Here is an 18,543-nt window from a genome sequence, read left to right as displayed (position 1 = left end):
TTCATACTTATAATGAGATGGAACCCACAGGCATTTAATACCATATTTAGACAGCCATATAAAGGTTGGCTCAGAGATGGCCCTGTGGTCCTGGTTAATTGTATAAAAATATAGCGCAAGGGTTTGCCCAATAGCATTATGCAGCACTTAGAGGTATTACCCAATTTGAGACATACGAATATGGAGAGAGTTTCTAGGACACTGTCGTTACTCATCAAGACCCTCCCCAATCCATAAGCATAGTATTCATTGTATTTGAGCACATCTCAAATGTGTCACTGAGGGATCAACTTACAGGTAATAAACAATCACAGAACTAAATACAAAAGCAAAGATTTGAATGTCCAAAAGATTGTAACTCTGAGGTTTTATTCAACAGATAGGAGAAAAAAGGAAATTCTGAAATGGCCACAAAGAATGGCAATCAGAAATTTACGGAACAGGAGATTTCAGTCCCTAAGTGTAGATCTCACAAATTGCACGTATCGACTTGTGGGTAATTTTTCTATCCCTAACCAGAATTTGGTGAAGACTCTTGAATACATGAACACGACCCCTGCCATCTTATCCAACAACCACCCTTAAATACCTAGCTGAATTCTGCCTGAGTTTTGGCTAGTCTGTATTACTCAATAAGCAAATTATATAATGCATTGTATGTTCAAATTAATGGCCTCAATAAGATTTAGGTTCAGACGCTTGTGTTACAAGTAGGATTATTACTCCAGAGGATGTTCAGTAATAGCTCTACTACCAGGGCAGGTCCTAATATTGTGTCCCTCTTTCTGGCACAATCGGCACTTGTATGCTCTTCGAGAAGTTATGTCTCTCCTTTTATTAGAGACAACTTGAGGGCATGTCCTGCGGTTATGGCCATATTGGCTACATATTTTACACCGATGGTGATTTGTAACTCCCCCATTGTTATGGCTTATCTTCAACTTTCTGCATGTTCTTCTGTTGTGGCCTTTTCCCCCGCACACACTACACGTGAATTGCGAAACAATCAAACTATCCTTGAGTTCTGGACAGTAGTGCCTCCTATGCCCTTCACGTCCACAGGTTTGGCAGTAGAACTTCACTCCTGCATTAGAAGGGTAAAAGCTAAGGAGCCAGAACTTCAACCATGCCTACCAGCAATTAAGTCATGGATGCAGGGATATAAAAAATTACCCTTCATGGCCAAGCTCCTTTTCTGACGGTTTATTGGATCACTAAAGAAAACTTTCATAGTTTTGGAAGCATGTTGTCTTGCTGCAACAGTTCCCTTGGCTTTCTGCATCCATGAAAAGCAAATATTCATTGTGCAGAATTTTCAGTATAGTAAAGTGATGTCATGTATATCATTGGATGACGAAAATGAGTGTTTACTCTTTTCCTACATGTGTCAGAAAAATAAACACAAAGAATAGTTATTTTGGTGTCATGTTTTATTTTCTTGATATATCTTCATGGATCAAATCAAGTGAATCCTAAATGTCAATCTATAAAATAGATATTGTGAAGAAAATTGCAACTAAAATTAATATGAAGGGAGCAATCCTTTCATAATACTGAGAAAAATTATCATTTCAAAATCACCAGGTTCAACTTCAAATGAAATACAAGTTATAGAATTTTAAACCTTAATAGCAGCCACTCGCTGTGCTTGAAGCATGGGATCCTGGTGGATAATCTTCATTCGGTTGCTAAATAAACCAGTCTTAGCATTGAGACTCTGCAAGCATTCAACTAAACAAAAACATTTAAATTTTGAAACCTTAATGTCATCTATAAATCCTCTTTCTCAGTTTATCATATTAATACAGAAGGAAAAATAAAACAGTGCATCAAATTTAAATCATTACACAATGATAAAAGTCCTCTATCCTACACATACTTGTCATGATCGGTCCATGCACAAGATGAAATTACTACTACTTCTGCATGACAAGAAGCACTCTAATCAACTTAGCTCTCATTGTATCAAACTACACATATTGCAATTTGATTCAACGCAAAGATGCATGCTCTCTCGCTTTCTGTCTGTTTTGAGTGTCCATGTGCATGCATGATGCATGTCATATATCAATCGATGAATGGAGCAAGCTAATGCGCTCAACGTCTGTGATTCATCTAAAACATATGCATTATAACAATTAGAAACAAGCATATTGAGTGAGGTGGTTAAGCATCCAACTAACTTTTAATGAGCGACTGATCTTTAATCCAACTTCAGGTGGTGGCGACTGGTAAACACGCTTGGACCTTTTTTTCACATCTAGCTTTATGTCTAAGTTGTCAACTTCCTCATCTTCCATCACTTTAAGCGGGGAGCTGAGAAAATTTAAACAGTAAAACCCGTGATGAAATTGTTCTGTATGCCCCAAAGACAAAAGGTCAAAAACCATTTCTGTATAATTCAAAGATTTAGAAGCATAACAAACTATACACTAAACTTGTACGTTTATCAACTATGTTACCAACATACACCACCATTATATAAGATAATAAGAATTTTATCACATCATATTGCTAAGTTCACACTTCACACAGATTTAACTTCAAGCCAATTATACACAATAAAAACCAGAAGCTCCCGACCCAGGTGCTTGCTCGTCCATGGTTAATAATAATAATAATATATGAAAACCACAAGATTTTTTTTAATACCGCAACAGAAACTGCTATGTTATAACCCATACCAAAAAGTTGGTCTAGTTCCTTCTGAAAGAAAATATACAATATTATTATGGGAATTGAAGCATGTTTAACATTTTACATGGCTAAATCATGATTATCTATTAACAGAAAAATGATCACCAAATTTCAGAATTCAATATACAAGTGAAGGGATGTAGAGTAGCAATGCCAGGTTATAGCAGTTCAACAGCATATTCTGATATAATCTCCTATCCACAAGATGATGAAAAGATACAAACATGCATTACACAAGGGAAAACAAAGAAAACCATCATAAAATAATGTGAATATGGAAACAGCCACCTGAGCAGTTTGCGTTCATATTCAAGATATTAAGGGTAGAAATTGATCTCTTCAGATAGATTGCAAAGGAATGTTATATCATACTACTTTATAATATATGGTATATTGCTGAACCTTTTCTGCAGCAATATTTTTAAACAATATTGGCTTGACATGGGAGAAAAACTAAAACTAAGAAGCATGGGCATTTCATATTGTGACATAAAATTCAAGGTGTCATATTAGGATGTGGACTGTCATGTCAAACAAGTGTCTGGCATGTGTATGACATAAGTACTCAACTTGTCCAATAGATTGACTGCTACTTTTGGAAGTGTTTGTGCTTGTGATAGCTAGAGTTGGAAATTATTTGCATTTACGTGTATTTACTATAACTGTATAACATAAACATGACCATGTAAAAAGTATTAACAACATTGCCAAGGCCCAAGGAGTTAACAGAAGATAAGAATAGTAAGAAAGACAAACTAAGTTTGTTAAAAAGTACACAGAACGGGCTCTCTCCCATGGCTGCTCATCAATTGATTCTTCCCATATGACACAATCTCCAGAGCACTGGTGGCAAGTCAGTATACCCTATTTACATGAAGACCGAAAGGACAAAAAAAATCAAAACAAAGTGACTATTTGCATAAATATAATGTTCTATATCTTATTTAATATTTTCACAATTGATGTAAATATTAGGAAATAGCAAGCAAGAATCAGTAAACAACAATATAGAAAGTCATAAAAACTTAAGATATTAAATAAGAAATGGTTTCTTCAACAAGTGATTTTTATTGTAAGCAGTGATTTTAGTACACAATACATGACTAGCAACTGGCTCATCAACATGGGCATGGCATCAAGCTATGTTGAAGTATGAGTGTGTGTATCAATGTATGTCTGTAAGCATATGGGCCATTTAGCCATGAAACTGAATATATGCAATGAGAGTGTTTCATGGCCCATGGAAATCAGTTCAATTAAAAAGGACTGTAAGAGATAAGGCTTTCAGCATTTCACGCTGTTTATTTAATGAGTCTAGTTCCCTAGGTGCTGACTGACATGGTCGACCCATGAAGCACTCTATGACTTTCTTTCTAAAGGAGCTACCAACAATGTCAAATTATCATGTCGATTAAATGTGAATTTTTCCCTTGTGAGTGCACAGAGGAAAGAAGTAAAAGCTCATGCATTCCATCCTTAAAGTGAATTTCAAGTTTATAATGAGTTAGTGTGTTCGGAAAACACAACTAAAATCACGCATGGCTAAAATGAAGTTAGAATGAAGCAACTATTAGTTGCTTTGGTAAGACCAGAATCGATTCTTTGAGTATACCAGACTCAAAACGAAACACGCTGTTAATTTCAAGGTATCCTAAATGGAAATAGTATATGTATGACTGACACATGTACAGAAATTTGATGATCCTAGCTTTTTAGTGGAATTAGTGTATTCATGGCACAAATGATCGAACTCATAAAATAAAACCCTCCAAATATCAAGTTGAAAGTCTGTCTTATTGAGTGAACAAATATAACTGCAAAAGAAAGTAAAGTACCTTCCCAATACATTTTGGACAATCTGACCTTGATCTTTCTATCCCGCACTCAGTACAAGGAGTATAACCCCTTCCTCGGCAGCTTGGACAAGGTAGCTCTCTGATATACTGTCCATTGGGACCAAACCAGGACCTTGGTTCTTGTGTTTGAGAGTTAGCTTTGCTGAAATAAAAAAAAATTGAAATTTATTAAACTCACTCTCTGCACAAAGGAATCACCCTTCTCCCTAAAATCTCCAACATGTCCCGTTTGGGAAAACAGCTTAATTAAGCGCTTATGGTCGGTCATAAGCGCTTATGGTCATAAGCGCTTATGGTCGCTTATGGTCATAAGCGCTTATGTTAGCAGCTCAAATCACCCTTATTCATAAGCTATTTAAAAAAAATATTGAAATAAATTGAAAAAAGCTATATATAAGCATAAGCTTTTTTTCCCTAAGTTATCCTGAGTAGCTTATGAAAATAAGCTCAAAACAGCTCATGGTAGGTCAAACACTGGCATAAGGCATAAGCGCTTATGTTATCAGATAAGCTCAAATAAGCTCTTCCAAACAGGGCTTGAGTACTCTTACCAACACCACTCAAATCATAATATGCATTTTTTTTGAAATTGAAACAATGGGTATTACAATATTAGATAGACATCATACTTTTTTTCATTACAATGCCACTGCAAATGCAAAGAATCGAAATTCAGTCATATAAAACTACTCATTTATGAATAACAAAAATTGAAAAATTGAGACCTTGGTTTGAGTTCCACGTCGAGTCCAAACGGGTCCTCTGGAGGAGTGTAACCCAACTGTTGCAAGAACACCATCACATTACCCACACAACAAAATGATTTTGATTAGATTTTCAAGGTAAAAGGTGTAAAAGTGTGTACCTGGGTTGGTTTAGGGATTGAAAACGAGTCGTCGCTGAGAGATGAGCAGAGAATGGTTGATGAGGGGAAGAAGGTAGAGTTTGTGTTGGGACGAAGGTGAAGGAAGAGAAGCATGTTGGGTAGCTTTGAGCATGGAAATTGTAGAATGCGAAATGACATGTGAACTTGGCAGGAACTACTCATTAGCATTTGTTGGTTGGTGGAATTTCGTTGCTCAAACTGTGTTTTGTGAGCTGAAGATGATGCTGATGATATTGTTGGTTTTTTTTATATATAAATATCCGGTATCCGGTCATCTAAAAGATGCCGGCAGATTCAGGATTTAGTCATAGTTAAGCTCTACAGAATATTTTGTGTGAAGATTCCAACGCGAGTGCTTTTCCCGCACAGTCTACGTTACCAACTGAGCTACCACCCCTGTCGGGTAAATGAATATATTGTTGGCTTCAAGAAAAGAAAATGTCACGTGAGTTTTTTTTATCTTTTTTAATGAGTGAAATATCCAGACCGTTGGATGAATCCAATGGTCTAAGAACTTTGCTAAAGGGAGAATTCCTTAACCTTCTGCGCTCTCTCCCCTTGCACTGCACACAGTCACACCATCTCTCCCAAACCCATCTTTCTCTGCCATCCGCGCCCAGCCACGGTGCTCCTCCGCCAGCAGCTGCCACGCACGGTTCCTCTGGGCTACGGTAAGCATCCTAGATCCCGTGATTTCAATTGTGGAGTGCGATCTGTACAGATCAAGGCCACCACACATATATGTGTGAATTCAGCGTTTTCAATCGCACCTCTAAGTGTGAAATCACCTCTGATTTATTTTTTTACTGTTATTTATTTTTTTGGTTGCAGAAAGTTTATTTTCTGTTTCTCTAAATGGAAGTTCCTTTGTGACTGTGTTAAAAATACTAGAATGCTATTGCTTACACTTGTAAAGGTTGTGTTATGTATGTGCATTTTTAGCGAGTGTGCTATGCTTGAATATTCTAACTTGATTACTTTCTGCAATAAACTATATTATGTGGCACACCATGCTTCAATTGATGAAACTGTTAATTCTAATTGGGTTTCATATAGTCCCACCCACCCCCTTTATGTTCATTTCCGTCGACCCAATGATAATATCCTTTCCCTGTATATTTGGTGCTTCTGAGGAAGTTTTAGCTAATGAAGATGCTTTGATTTATCAATATTTGATAGTCTAAACGGTTACTTGATCTTAGACCGCAATGCTAATGAAAATGCTTTGATTTATCAATTTTTGATAGTCTAAAGTCTAAACGGTTATTCTAAACGGTTACTTTTTCATAAGATTTGATAGTCTCTTCCCCATCAATTTTATTTGGTTCTGAAGGAGCGATTCTTTATTTTTTTCACAGTAATTTTGGTCGACTGATTTTTTACACTAGGATTTTTTTTTGATAATTTTTACTGATATAGTCGCTAGACTAGCCACTATAACTAGTTCCATGGTTAATTACTGACTTAACCTGTGTTTGTTTTTGTGTTTCAACCATCCACAATGCCTGTTTGGGGAATTCCAAGGCATTTTTCCCAATGAATCTGAGTTGAAGGATTGGACTGAAAGCACATTCACATTCATGTCCACATAAATGCAGACACACGTTTACTGTATCAATATTTAGGCAAACTGTATATAGGAAAATATTTTGGTTTTTTGTTCTCAAGATCTTGATCTTGAAATAGGTTTTTAAATTGTGGGGAGTGTAAATAAATATTGAATCTGTTTCATTTCTGCCATGTTTGAATACCTTTAGTTTATTATTTATGCAGCAAAGCAAAGCTGAGTGATCTCCATCAATGGCTCCTGTAGCACCTCGATCTGGCGATGCGATATTTGCTAACATTGAACGCGTTGTAAGCAATCAAATCCAAAACCCTCATTATGCTCTGTTTGGTCCCCAAGAAAATTAGACTGTTCAAAGTCCCACTTTCCCCCATTTTCACACCAATATTAATTTTTCACTTTTATTTGATTTGAACTTAATGGAATCATCAATCCAAATTCATAGTATCCTCTTGCATTAGAAATTGATTTTGGGTTGTGCAGAATGCAGAGCTTTTTACTTTGACATATGGGGCCATTGTGCGTCAATTGCTCACGGATCTGGAAGAGGTTGAGGAGGTTAACAAGCAGCTAGATCAAATGTGCAATTCTTAATCTCTCTCTATCTCTTTTTTTTAATTCAATATTTCTGTTACATGTATATTCTGATCTTTTAAAATTAGTTTTCGTGTCTAATTGGGGGTTTCTAGTTCAATTGTTCAGTGTATGTTCTTATTATTGTCACTTATATTCACTGATGTGAATTCTTCTGTTTGGTTGGTATTTTCAGGGGTTATAACATTGGAATCCGTTTGGTTGATGAGTTTTTAGCTAAATCTAATGTCTCGAGGTGCGTTGATTTCAGAGAGACTACCGATGTGATTGCAAAGGTATTGTGTTTAAGGCTATGCTTCATTTAATCTGTGTTGCTATTGTCTCCTTAATTTTCTTGATTAGTAATTTTTTTCATTTTGCTGTGGGACTTCGAACGCTCAAATGATCATATTTTGTTTTGGTTTTCTTTGTCTTTTGTTGGAGAGTTCCAGTGTTAAAAAGGTATGAACGTAGGTTTGAGTGGTTTGTTGAATACTCGAGTGTTCAAGGTGTTATTTTATGTTGGAAAACATACTGCCTGCAGTCGTTGCCAAAATCATGAGGTAGAGATGATTTTAAAAACTTTTTTAATCAATTGACCTATTAAAAAATTGCAGCCCGGTGAAGTTACAATTTATTTTTGTAATAGTTCATCTACCAACTTCTTGACCACATTCTTGTTAAATAGTAAAATTTTATTAAATAGAGCTTAAGTGTATTGGTTCTAGGATAAAGGTATCCTTGTCATATAATCAAATACCTTCAAGTATACAGTAGGCAGAGAAATCAAGTTTCATTACTTAGCTTAAGCTAGGAGTTCTTCAGAAGATTGGAAAGAGATTCTAATGTGTCACGATAAAATATCTTTGGTTCTCTGACAGTCTAACTAGAAAACCGTGTTGATGTGGCACAAATTAACTGGGTGCAAGAGATGTGTCTTTCACTGGGAGTACCTAAGAACTGACAAAATTTTGTTGTCAGCTACAAAGTTAGTAGAATCACTACCTTTTGTATTTTATGTGGAAAATAAGAGACCTTGTTGTGTAAAAGTTGAACATTTGTTCAAGTGCCTTCTGTACCTAACATATTATATGTGAGCCCTTGTATAATGTCTATCACATGGATGTCATAACTCTTGTATAATGTCTATAACATGTATGTCATAGTATAAATTTACATTCTTGTGAACACTAGTGAAGGAGAATTTTAGAATGAGTAGAACACTCGTTAAGATAACCCATAAAAGCAAAAATTATGTTCGTGTACTTCTATGGCTTCAGTTGTTAAGATCTCTTATAATATAATGATATCATATGCATGGGCATTGGAGGTTGGACTTTTTGCGATGCATTAAGAGTTATCTTTCTATTCAGTTTTGAAGTCAATGCCAAAAAAATAACTTGCAATCTAATGTTATGTTTTCTCTTTAAACTATTTAAATGAAGCTAGATCTTAAACTGACAAGTTTCATAAGTTTGTTCTTATTTTCTCTTCTCATTAAACAAGTAATTCTTTTATCATTTCAGTTTTTTCCATGCTTTAATCATATAATACAAAAAGTTTCATCTGTTACATCCTCAGAAACAGAACTCCTATTAAGAAATCGGTTAATGGTTTGATCAATTTGTGAAATGAATATTTTCTTATGAATATATGTGAATTTAAATCAATAGATTTTATGCAGTAGAGGAGGCAACAACAACGTAGAATTTTCATAATTTCACTCTTGTGAGTTTGTAGTTGGCTTGCATTCAAATCTGCACAATGCATTTTTTACTTGGGGGGGTTATTGAACTTCTTTAGGACAGATGAAATACTGATCCTGTTTGGAGAATGCTGTTGCCCGAATATGAAAACAGAGCTAAGGACCCTAAATTATTCTGGATGTAGCCTCACAATATGCATAATTAACATTAAATGCTATGATTATAGAGCGCACTGTATAAGTTCAACCACTTAAAGAATTGTGACTTAAGTCTTGTGATAATTTTTCCTATCTCTGTGAATATGGTGTCTTTCCTTGTCAACTTTATCCAAGTCCTTTGCTGACACTGTTGGACACTGACTCTTTTTCAAATTATACTAACCATCAAACAAAGTTTGTTTTGGCCAATTTTTATTTGCTGTCCTTGAGATCATATTTGGAGTTCTTTTCATATCTGTTTAATTAGATTTCCCTGGCATAGTCACATGTTATATTTGGTTTGGCTTTTGATGTTTAATTTCGGTCTGAAACAGTTGGGAAACTGTCGCACATTTTTACTTTTACAAGGGTGGGCTATGTGTTGCCACTTGATTGTGGATCAGCATTTTTCTTTGTTTGTCAATTATATTACTAGTAAAGCACAGTGTTGTCAATAGCGGGCTATAGCGCCGCTATCGCGGCGCTGCGTGGCGGAGCGGCAGCTGGGCGCGACGCCGGTGGCCGTAGCGGTGCGGGAATCGCGTCGCGGTGGTAGCGGCCGCAATCGCGGCTGGAATCGTGGCTGGTTAGGGGCTATAGCGGCGCGATCTGATTTGGGGAAGGGGATGAAGTCGAAATTCCGATTTTGACCCTACTTAGGTTAAAAAAAATGAGGGCAAAATTGTCTTTTCCCCTCAATTAATGAAATTTCTACAGCTGTTTCCCACTTCCCCCCCTTGCTTCCTCTGTCAAAACCGTACAACTCTTTTCTCTTTTACGCTTCTTTCTCTTCTATTCTTCTTCATCTTTTACCTCACGCTCCTTCTTCCTCTTCAAACTTCTTCTTCTTCTCCTCCACACCCTCACCACTTCCAGCGGTTTTCCGGCAGGTTTTCTGTCGTTTGGAGGTTCTGGGCCTTCTCAGAACAACACTGGTTTGAAGTGTGGCCAATAAAGAGGAAGACCTCTATCTAGAGGATGATGATTGATTAAGAAGCCTTCACTTGATGATTTATGTTTATATAAGTTAGAACATTGCTGCCTTTTGTATACTAGCAGCTAGTAGTATGAGCTTTCATTTGATGTTCATGGTTTTAGAAGTTAGAAGTAGAACACTAATGTCTACTTACAAGCTAGAAAGTTTTGTTTTAATCACTAATGTCTTTTTGTAGCTAATTATGAGTGAAATATAATTTCAGACTTCAATTCTATTTATCATTTTTGAGCAGTCATACATATATATATATATATATATATATATATATGTAGTATAATTATATGTAATATATATATATAAAAAATCTGCGTAGCGGCCGTAGCGCTACCCGCTATAGCGCTATAGCCCTTTTTGGGCTTGCCGCTACGCGACGCTATCCGCCATTAACAACACTGGTAAAGCATATTTCCAAGAGATAAGTTTGGCCATGCCCTTAGATCTTACCATTTACCAAAAAAAGGTGAGTTTTATTTTTATCAACCTTAATGTTTCTTTTATACAGGTTGGTTTTAAAATGTTCCTCGGTGTTACTGCATCTGTCACCAATTGGGATGCTGAAGGCACATGTTGCAGTATTGTTTTGGAGGATAATCCTTTGGTAGACTTTGTTGAGCTTCCTGATACCTGCCAAGGTCTGTACTACTGCAACATCCTGAGTGGAGTCATTAGAGGAGCCTTAGATATGGTAAGTTTATGTTCCTATTTATTACCGAATTTTACTCATTACCTCTACTCTATAAATCTTCAAGATATCAATTCTTTGATCAGTTTCTGCTATCGCTTTCAACACTTGGGAAACTAAGAAAGTATATTAGTTTGATTGCTATAGTCTTCTGCTGCGGTCTTCTGAAATTTGAGTATTTTTCTCAAATAGGAAATTGATTACCCATGTTTTTGTGTGGTTTGTATCCTTATATGGAAAACGACAAAGTTTTTATCAGCTTTTGCTTTGAGTTGCCAATTCTTTTCTTTATAATTCATTTATTATTTTCTGAGGGCAAATGTTTAGCTCTCCTCTTGTAGGGATGTAGAAACGAAGTCATGTTTAACTTAAACAGAATTTGATCTTTAGGGCAAAATGTTTGCTTGTCTAAACCTATACAACTGAACTGAATCTAATTTAATTGGAAAAACAACTTTATGATAGTTATTTATCCTAGAGGAAACTGAGGCATAACATGCTGTGTATCAAGGTGAAGCATAATAGTTGTCTTCTACAACGCATTTCACTCTTTCCTTAGTAATCATGATATTTCTACATTATATTCAGGTTTCAATGAAGACTGAGGTCACTTGGTTACGTGACGTGCTTCGAGGTGATGATGTGTTTGAGTTGCAGGTAAAACTTCTCAAGCAAGTTCCAGAAGAGTATCCTTACAAGGATGATGAGTAGTATTCTGTTTTGTAATGTTGTTCTCATCTTTTTCCCAAATAGATTATTATCTTTCTGCCTTTTGCTGTGTGCATTTTGATGAAACTTCATATACAGTAGAAAATCTTTTATTAAATCATGATATGATATTGACGTTAACAGTGGGAGTTCTCTATATTTTTAAGTGGATCTTTTTGTCTTCCTCGTTCTTTTTTATTCTGGGCTTGATACAGATGTTTCACTGATTAGGCATATGATTAGCTAACATATTTCACAATTCAAACCGATTTGTGAAGTAAAATATCCGTATACTATCATTAGTAATTGATAAATGAGTTATGGCGTTCCTTGCAATTTGGATCATTTTTTATTATGAACTTAGAATGTAGTGTTTGGTCCTGCTTATTTTAGGCTTAAAAACTACTTTTTAAGTTAAAGCTCTAAGAGCTTTATAAAATCAGTAAAAGCCATTTCACCCTTTTCAATTTTTTTTACTTAAGTTCCTTTAAGTTAAAAACTGTTCAGTAAAACTTTTAAAACTGTAATTACATAATATTTCATCAAATACAATTTTTTTTGTTTCCCAAGTGTTTCCACATCGCGGTCATGAAATGATCTCTTAAAGGCTCGCAGTCGCAGATCACAACAAGTGGGTAGTCCATCCCAACAAATTCTAAAACCTTTAAAAGCGTTTATTTAAAAATTGAATAATTTGTGAATATTTTTTATATCTAATAAAAACTCATAGAGAATGATTTGGCTTTTTTTAATTCTTAGTTTCTAAAATTACTATGAAAGATATAACCATGTTCAAATTGAAGAACTTTCTCTGACATTCTTGAAGAGAAAGACATGTGCTAAGAACCACGTGATACTCTACAAAACACATTGATCAAGGAAATAAATACAACGTTATCAGAATAAAGTTTCCTCTTTCTATCATAGAAGGAATGGAATAAAGCTTGTCGTCTACGCCTACAGTGATCTACCTTAATATGACAAAGCTTCATATGGACAAAGCCTCTTCCTAGCAAGAAGCTACAAGTATTTGGTCAAAAGTTATCGTCTAGTTCCAAATAACCTATAGAAAGAAGGAAAGAAGAATGATCGAAGCAGGAAGATCGTCTGAAGAAAGGAAGAACGTTGAAGCGGAAGGATCGTCTGAAAGAAAAACGTCTATCGTGGAAAGTAAACTACAATGTCTGAAGAATGAACTTTACGTTCATATTGGAGAAGATCTCAAGGTAACTTCATAAAGAAGTATTGAAAGACAATATCACATGATTTGACATGGTACATTACAAAAAGTGAAAGGACATTGGTGTCACTATCAAATTACCATATCTTCACACCAACGGATAGAAGTTCAGACATATGCTATCTACTATATGACAGACTACATATTTTTGACAAAAGATCTTCATCAAACAGTACTATGCATTTGACACAAGTACAAAAAGTACCGTTTGATCCAACGACTAGAATCTTTGTGAAGAACACGCTCCAACGACTATCTTTCTCTCGTAGAAGATTTGGAAGTATAAAGAGAATATATAAAGACATTGCCGAAGTAGCTTTTGTGCTCACGATTAAGAAGCTTTCGACTCACAATTCATAAAAGATTATCATCACCATTTGCTTCGACTACACACTTACATCGCACGTGACAATCACGTGCACCTTGCGTTTTCAACATAAATAAATATCTTTTCCTTCCAAAATCTCAAACACTATCTCACACACCTCACCGAGTCGAAGACAGAGACAGCGACACAGGTTTCAGTTCATTCAGCCTAATCCAATTTAGGGTTTCGGTTCTCAACCCAATTTCTCACCCTTCGAAACCCTGAATCTTGGATCAGGTATTCAATCTCTCATCATCTTCAATTTTAGGGTTTGCCTTTGTTGTTTCACCATCGATCTTTCAATACTTTTCAGTTTCATTCAATTTCCCTTCGGAACGTGTTTTTTTTTTGGGGATTTGATTAGGTATTTTAGGTAGCAATCGTTGATTTGGTTCTGATTGGGATTTTAGGGTATTCTGTATCAACGTTGAATTGAATTTGCTTCATCTGCCATGTTTGATTTTACGTTTTCTGTGCTCTTTGCCATGGTTTCTGGAATATTATTCTGATTTGACTGAGATGATGGATATTTTTTTTTCTTTCAATTTTGTATTTATCTGAAGTGTGTTGTTATAGCAATTCTGCTAACATGTTATTGTTGATGGTGAATTCAGGTTTGAGCTATTTGTTTGGTTGGATCGTCTGTCTCGGAGAATTAAGTTTTATGTCTGAATTAGACGCTCAGATTCCTACTGCCTTCGGTATGTTGGGACTTCCTGAAAAGTATTTGGTGTTTATGGCTCCGTTTGGGAGAGCTTATTTGAGCTTATCTGATAGCATACGTTGTGCAAGTGTTTGGGAGAGCTTATGCAAACAGCTTATGGCCTACCATAAGGCCATAAGCTGGGCCATAAGCTGTTTTGAGCTTATTTTCACAAGCTACTCAGGATAGCTTATGAAAAAGAGCTTATGCTTATATATATATATATATAGCTTATTTTCAATTTTTTTAATTTTTTTAAAATAGCTTATGATTAAGCATAAGCGCATAAGCGCTTAATTAAGCTGTTTTCCCATACGGGGCCAGCTAAATATGACATTTATGCACTTTATTCGTTTAAGTCTTGAAGTTGTGCACCTTTTCCAATGTGTTAGGCTTGGTTATTGCTTGCTGCTACTCTGATTATATGAATTAGGTATAATGATTGTAGTCTAAAATGATGTGTGCTGATTCGTAGATCCTTTTGCTGAGGCAAATGTTGACGAGTCGGGTGCTGGGGGTGCTGGGACAAAGGACTATGTGCATATCCGCGTGCAGCAGAGGAATGGCAGGAAAAGCCTGACAACTGTTCAGGGATTGAAGAAAGAATTCAGCTATAACAAGATACTGAAGGACCTTAAGAAAGAGTTCTGTTGCAATGGTACAGTTGTTCAGGACCCAGAACTTGGACAGGTTTGTGTTGACACTTGACATACTCATGTTAAACCATGATATATCCCTTGCTGCTTTTAGTAACATGTGTTTCTGGGTGTAGGTTATCCAACTTCAAGGTGATCAGCGGAAGAATGTTTCTACCTTCCTAGTCCAGGTATCTCTCACCTTATCTTTGTGTTATGCAGCAAGTATACTTCCCTAATTAGTTTCTCCATGTTAATTATCGTTTTTTTCCTTTCTCTTTTTGCTTTGCTGTGTATGTTATTGTTGTTTGAAAGGCCAAATATTGGAAAGCCTCTTTGAGAGAATTAGTGCATGTTTCAAATCTGTTTGAGAATATTTCATATGCCCTGACTGGTTTTGTCTTTGTGTAAGCAATTCTGGAGTTTGGAACTCTTATCCAAACATACTTAAACTCTTGACTGTGTCTCTAGCTGCGGTTTTTTTAGGGACTGGATATCTTTTTAAAATTCCTTCAGAAGTCATTTGGATGTTCGCAATCTTCGTTGGTTATTCTTTTGACAAACAACTTGGCAGTTAAAAATTATTATGTGCCTTTTTCTGAGTAAGGTGAATGGGATTTGAGTGGGCAGTGGGTTGCCCATACCCAATATGCTGGAGTTATATAAATTAGACCTTAAAAGTATTCCTAGCTATTCTGCAACGAAGAGAATTAACTTTATTTTGAACTAGTCATGGTTGGAACCGATTCAACTTTACTTTGGGAAAATAATTGGGGTCTTCATATAACGTTGTGCAGTCTTTATGTAACATTGTAGAAAGCTGATTATACTTGTTCTGCCACATAATGATAATTAAACATTGGTTCATACCTCCAGTATTATGGGAGAAAATGTATCTGGATAATTTGGTCTTATTGGTCCTTTTTCACTTTGTGAATGTGAACAGGCTGGTATCGTGAAGAAGGATAATATCAAGATTCATGGTTTCTGAGCAGCTTGGAACTTAAGGGTCAAGCTTAACTGCCTTTGTGCTGGGCATATAGATGATCTGAGTTTATATGTGACTGGTATTTCTAGTGTGTTTTGGTGTTCTACCGTGTGATGTTGGATTATGGGTTTTATAATACTCTATGTGTGTGTTTTTAAGACATATAAAAACAGTTTAATGTAGTCCTATTCTCTCATTTTGCATGTCTGAAATTTGGATGCATTCATCTACAGCTGATTGATTGGTCGTAGTTTTCATGCAGTCACTTGAAATAAAAAGAAAAGTTGAGAGAAATCCATACAAATTCTAGAAGCTAATTTTAAGGCTCAAATCTGGGTTTTTGTCCTTCATTGTTCTAAAGTGGGGTTTTTAGTGATGAAATTGGTCTTTGTTATTGTTTTCAAGTGAATTTAGGTAGTTGATGTATCAAACGGAATGCTATTTTATCAATGCCATGTCACATTAAATTGCTGACACATCATTCCGTTGCCATATAATCTGGCATGATTGGCATCTGTTAAAGTATCAATTATCCAATCTAAACCATAAACCTTTCCCCACACCATTCGCTGCCTCTTCTTTGGTGGGATGTTGATGATGCTTCACCCTCATTTTCTTCAAAAACTACATAAGAGCCATTACTAATCTAAATTGCATTTTATTTCTTTATATTCTAAAAATTTAAGGGTTCCAAACCCTCACATTATGGAAGGGTTTCATACCCTTGTCTTCCTTGGCTTTATTTGTCTTCCTCAGCAAGCGTCAGAGCCTTTTACACCCATCAGTGCCTTGACTGATGATATACCTCCCTTAAAGATTTCCTCTCAAATTATACAAATCGGGACTTATCTTGGACCATTAGAAGAATAGTGTAGTCTTCTTTGGTGATTCTGTGTGGGTTAGAAATGAGTTTGAATTACCATACGGTTATCCTGACTCTGAGGTTTGGTTTTATTTTATCCAGAATTGAATTGGTTAAAACTAGTTCATCCTTCACTGATATACTTCTTTTTTCACAATGTTTTTATACTCGTCTATTACCTTCGAAAATTAAAGGAACAAAAATATTACATGTATAGAACGTATTTCTGATATTAAATGAATTTTCTTTTGAATATTTGTTATATATTCATTTTATAATTTCATTTAACCTAAACTTCATATTAATTCAGTCTTGTTTTGATTAACTATATATACCGGTGGCCTAAATGGTACTTGGTGAAACCCAATTTCTCAAACCCTGCTGGTAATTAGAATTCTAAAAAGCTATATATGACATAGGCCTGTCCAACTTATTTTGGCCCGCTCGAAACCGCTCAGCCCGTGGCAAAAAAAAGGTGGCCTAAATGGTACTTGGTGAAACCCAATTTCTCAAACCCTACTTGGAATAAGAATTCTAAAAAGCTATATATGACATAGGCCTGTCCAACTTATTTTGGCCCGCCCGAAACCGCTCGGCCCGTGGCAAAAAAAAGGCTTTTCGGGCGGGCCGGGTCGGTTCTCGGGTCTTGCAATTTAAAAAAATCGGTTTTAGCCGGTCTGGTTTGGTCGGGGTCGGTCTGGGTTCTGAACCGACCGGCCCGACCGAATAGGGATAAAAAAAAAACTCCAACTACCCAGCCCATTGTGTTTGAGAGGGGAGGGAAAAAAAATCCATGTTGACAAAAAAAAAAGGCTTCAGAAGTAACCCTAGCCCATTACCCCACCCACTATAAATACTCTATTTTAACCCTCCCTCACCCTCTCAAACCCTAGCCGTCCCAACCTCTCCTCCTCTTCTTCTCTCCAAAGTCCAAACTCTGAACCCTAGCCGCCACCACCCTTCTCCTCATCCTCTCCGCCACCACCCTTCTCCTTATCCTCTCGGCCGCCACTCCACCACAATAATTTCATCACACATCTCATCTCAGACATCTCAAACCCTCACACATCTCAAACCCTAAGCCTCTGAAATCGCACATCTCAAACCCTAAGCCTCTGAAATCGCTTCATCCTCCATGCTTCTCTGATCCGAAAGAGTTTGCTCATCTTTATCAATCGATTCTGATGTGAAATCGCAAGGATGAAGTGAACATTCTCTTTCGCATGAGAAAAGCAATGGAAAAAACTTGTTCTTGACTTCATGGTAAGTTGGTAATGGTATCTCTAGATCTGATCTGACACAGTATGTTGTTCTTGGTTAATTTGCTTAATGAAATTGAATGAAATTACTCAAATTAGGGTTTTATGCTCTTCATCTTTCTGTTCTCTGCAAACCCGCCCGTTACCCGACCAACCCGAAACCGACCCAAACCGACACAACTCATGGTCGGTTATGGGCCCAATTTTGTCTCATGCGGGTTCGGTCGGTGGAGCTTTTTGGGCCCGAATCCGACCGAACCCGACCGGTGGACAGCCCTAGAAATCGCACATCTCAAACCCTAAGCCTCTGAAATCGCTTCATCCTCCATGCTTCTCTGATCCGAAAGAGTTTGCTCATCTTCATCAATCGATTCTGATGTGAAATTGCAAGGATGAAGTGAACATTCTCTTTCGCATGAGAAAAGCAATGGAAAAAACTTGTTCTTGACTTCATGGTAAGTTGGTAATGGTATCTCTAGATCTGATCTGACACAGTATGTTGTTCTTGGTTAATTTGGTTGATGAAATTGAATGAAATTACTCAAATTAGGGTTTTACGCTCTTCATCTTTCTGTTCTCTGCAAACCCGCTCGACCCGCCCGTTACCCGACCAACCCGAA

At 36.4% G+C, this 18,543-nt stretch overlaps 3 protein-coding genes across 3 annotated transcripts; 2 read left to right on the top strand and 1 right to left on the bottom strand.

Annotated features, from left to right (window-relative positions):
* Positions 1 to 352: 352 nt before the first annotated feature.
* Positions 353 to 5,656, bottom strand: LOC130748455 (uncharacterized). Its single transcript, XM_057601673.1, has 8 exons — positions 5,419 to 5,656; positions 5,279 to 5,334; positions 4,533 to 4,695; positions 3,473 to 3,561; positions 2,184 to 2,316; positions 1,625 to 1,717; positions 1,174 to 1,276; positions 353 to 1,084 (listed from the first exon to the last, which is right to left on the bottom strand). The coding sequence occupies exons 1-8, from the start codon at positions 5,605 to 5,607 to the stop codon at positions 720 to 722; spliced, it is 1,191 nt and encodes a 396-aa protein (XP_057457656.1). The 5' UTR covers positions 5,608 to 5,656; the 3' UTR covers positions 353 to 719.
* Positions 5,657 to 5,952: 296 nt separating this feature from the next.
* LOC130748704 (uncharacterized) lies at positions 5,953 to 12,010 on the top strand. The gene is made up of 6 exons (XM_057601946.1): positions 5,953 to 6,110; positions 7,213 to 7,296; positions 7,490 to 7,587; positions 7,776 to 7,875; positions 10,982 to 11,164; positions 11,750 to 12,010. Exons 2-6 carry the CDS (start codon positions 7,240 to 7,242, stop codon positions 11,870 to 11,872), a joined length of 561 nt encoding a protein of 186 aa, XP_057457929.1. The 5' UTR covers positions 5,953 to 6,110; positions 7,213 to 7,239; the 3' UTR covers positions 11,873 to 12,010.
* A 1,545-nt stretch (positions 12,011 to 13,555) lies between these two features.
* Positions 13,556 to 15,998, top strand: LOC130748514 (protein translation factor SUI1 homolog 1-like). The gene is made up of 5 exons (XM_057601745.1): positions 13,556 to 13,713; positions 14,091 to 14,177; positions 14,655 to 14,869; positions 14,952 to 15,005; positions 15,761 to 15,998. Exons 2-5 carry the CDS (start codon positions 14,141 to 14,143, stop codon positions 15,803 to 15,805), a joined length of 351 nt encoding a protein of 116 aa, XP_057457728.1. The 5' UTR covers positions 13,556 to 13,713; positions 14,091 to 14,140; the 3' UTR covers positions 15,806 to 15,998.
* Positions 15,999 to 18,543: the final 2,545 nt, after the last annotated feature.

The sequence above is a fragment of the Lotus japonicus genome, chromosome 3, assembly GCF_012489685.1.
Source record: "Lotus japonicus ecotype B-129 chromosome 3, LjGifu_v1.2".
Taxonomy (NCBI): Eukaryota; Viridiplantae; Streptophyta; class Magnoliopsida; order Fabales; family Fabaceae; genus Lotus; species Lotus japonicus.
Note: the sequence above shows the minus strand (reverse complement) of the source record. Positions and strands in the feature narration are given on the sequence as shown.

Bases quoted from the DNA above. Each gene is read 5' to 3' on its own strand.
- LOC130748455 (XM_057601673.1), bottom strand. From the start codon at position 5,607: ATGCTAATGAGTAGTTCCTGCCAAGTTCACATGTCATTTCGCATTCTA. The intron at 2,317-3,472 runs GTACTTTTTAAC...AAATTTTCTCAG, and splicing joins TGGGAGAGAGCCCGTTCTGT to CTCCCCGCTTAAAGTGATGG. The intron at 1,085-1,173 runs GTAATTTTTTAT...CTTCTAATGCAG, and splicing joins AAGGAGCTTGGCCATGAAGG to GAGTGAAGTTCTACTGCCAA.
- LOC130748704 (XM_057601946.1), top strand. From the start codon at position 7,240: ATGGCTCCTGTAGCACCTCGATCTGGCGATGCGATATTTGCTAACATT. The intron at 7,297-7,489 runs GTAAGCAATCAA...TGGGTTGTGCAG, and splicing joins TTGCTAACATTGAACGCGTT to AATGCAGAGCTTTTTACTTT. The intron at 7,876-10,981 runs GTATTGTGTTTA...TCTTTTATACAG, and splicing joins CTACCGATGTGATTGCAAAG to GTTGGTTTTAAAATGTTCCT.
- LOC130748514 (XM_057601745.1), top strand. From the start codon at position 14,141: ATGTCTGAATTAGACGCTCAGATTCCTACTGCCTTCG. The intron at 14,178-14,654 runs GTATGTTGGGAC...GCTGATTCGTAG, and splicing joins TCAGATTCCTACTGCCTTCG to ATCCTTTTGCTGAGGCAAAT. The intron at 15,006-15,760 runs GTATCTCTCACC...GAATGTGAACAG, and splicing joins TTTCTACCTTCCTAGTCCAG to GCTGGTATCGTGAAGAAGGA.